The following is a 1,370-nucleotide window of genomic DNA, read 5'->3' on the forward strand; positions in this document are numbered from 1 at the left end:
CCCCCCGCTGAATGGTCATCTTTGGCAAGTTACTTGGTGACTGTAGTGTTGCTGGTGCCTCATAAAAAGCATCCAGTACACCTTGTGGTTGGCAATTTCCAGCTCTGTGGGAACCATGCTAAAGTAGATAACAGGCCTTAGGGCAGTCTTCTAACTTGCCACTTCCTGTCAAATTGTCCTACGCATGCCAGCATGAAAACAGATGTTAAGTAGTGATGATCTCTCACACACACTTGATGGGAAAACAGAGATCAAGTGAGCTTTTGCCTTTTTGCTCAACATGTGGTCTCCATCCACACTGAGCTTACTTTGGGACACCTGCATTACCATTTGACAGATGTAACACCCCAGTCAATCTCCTCAACCAACACTGTTCTCGACTGAGGGTCATGCATCAGCTGCATTGGCACCTATCAAGGCGCTTGGCATGCACCATGCACCATGCACTTCACACCAGATATCAGAAGAGGAGCAGCCCATTTCACCCATTCCAGGTTCAAGAGTGGATATCGAGGCCATCAAGAATATGACGGAGATCATTCAGTAGATGTACAATAATGATGGTAGTGTTAGTAGGGGTGGAAGAGTGGTTAAGGTGGTAGTGGTAGCAACTATAGAACTCAGCGCTTTTATCATTGTAGAATTATATCTGAGCTGGAAATTCTATCCATCGATCTACCTATTATATCTCTGTAGTGTGCCATAACCATTTGTTATTTCTGTCTGTTTGTCATTTCTGCAATTACACCAATCCATTTGTCCATCAATATATCTATTTATTACACCTGCTGATTCTTCGCTTCTACCAATCTATTATCTCTAATTGTTCATCAACTTTTCCTTTCTCTTCTGATCTCCTACTATCTTTTGTTTTCCTTCTTCCCTGCAGGGCAAGCTTGGTGAGCTGCTTCTCTCGCTTTGCTACCAACCAGCAGTGGGTCGACTCATTATTGAAGTGAAGAAGGCTAAAGATCTCAAAGCTAAAGATATCACTGGAACCTCAGGTAAGAAACAATAAAAATAATCACTATTGGAAAGGTTACAAGATGCAACAAAAGTTTCAGAAAAAATAAATAAGTAAATGAGTGGAAATCGAACCAGTGAGTGTGTTACATACGTAATAAGGCACTAAAAGAGAATGACCCTCCCCGGACACAATAAAGTAATAATAATCTTTTCCACTAAAGGCACAAGGCCTGAAATTTTGGTGGGAGGGGGCTTGTCGATCAAATCAACCCCAGTGTTTTACTGGTACTTAATTTATCGACCCTGAAAGAATGAAAGGTAAAATCAACGTTGGCAGAATTGAACTCAGAACATAAAGACAGATGAAATACTGTTCTATATTTAAGAGATGAGGAATTATGTAC

General features: G+C 41.2%; 1 protein-coding gene and 1 long non-coding RNA gene across 6 annotated transcripts in view; one reads left to right on the top strand and one right to left on the bottom strand.

The window, feature by feature from the left end:
* Positions 1-1,046, top strand: part of LOC106869116 (synaptotagmin-7) — a 426,210-nt gene extending 425,164 nt beyond the window's left edge. For all 3 annotated transcript variants that reach the window (XM_052977233.1, XM_014914662.2, XM_052977234.1), the window contains exon 4: positions 890-1,046. In XM_052977233.1, coding sequence (XP_052833193.1) covers positions 890-1,018 — 129 coding nt within the window. In that variant the 3' untranslated portion in view covers positions 1,019-1,046. The remainder of the gene's footprint in view (positions 1-889) is intronic.
* The window catches only part of LOC106869117 (uncharacterized), a 492,367-nt gene that overhangs the window by 381,599 nt on the left and 109,398 nt on the right, over positions 1-1,370 (bottom strand). The gene's annotated exons all lie outside the window — the stretch shown is intronic.

This window comes from Octopus bimaculoides, chromosome 27, assembly GCF_001194135.2.
Source record: "Octopus bimaculoides isolate UCB-OBI-ISO-001 chromosome 27, ASM119413v2, whole genome shotgun sequence".
Lineage (NCBI taxonomy): Eukaryota > Metazoa > Mollusca > Cephalopoda > Octopoda > Octopodidae > Octopus > Octopus bimaculoides.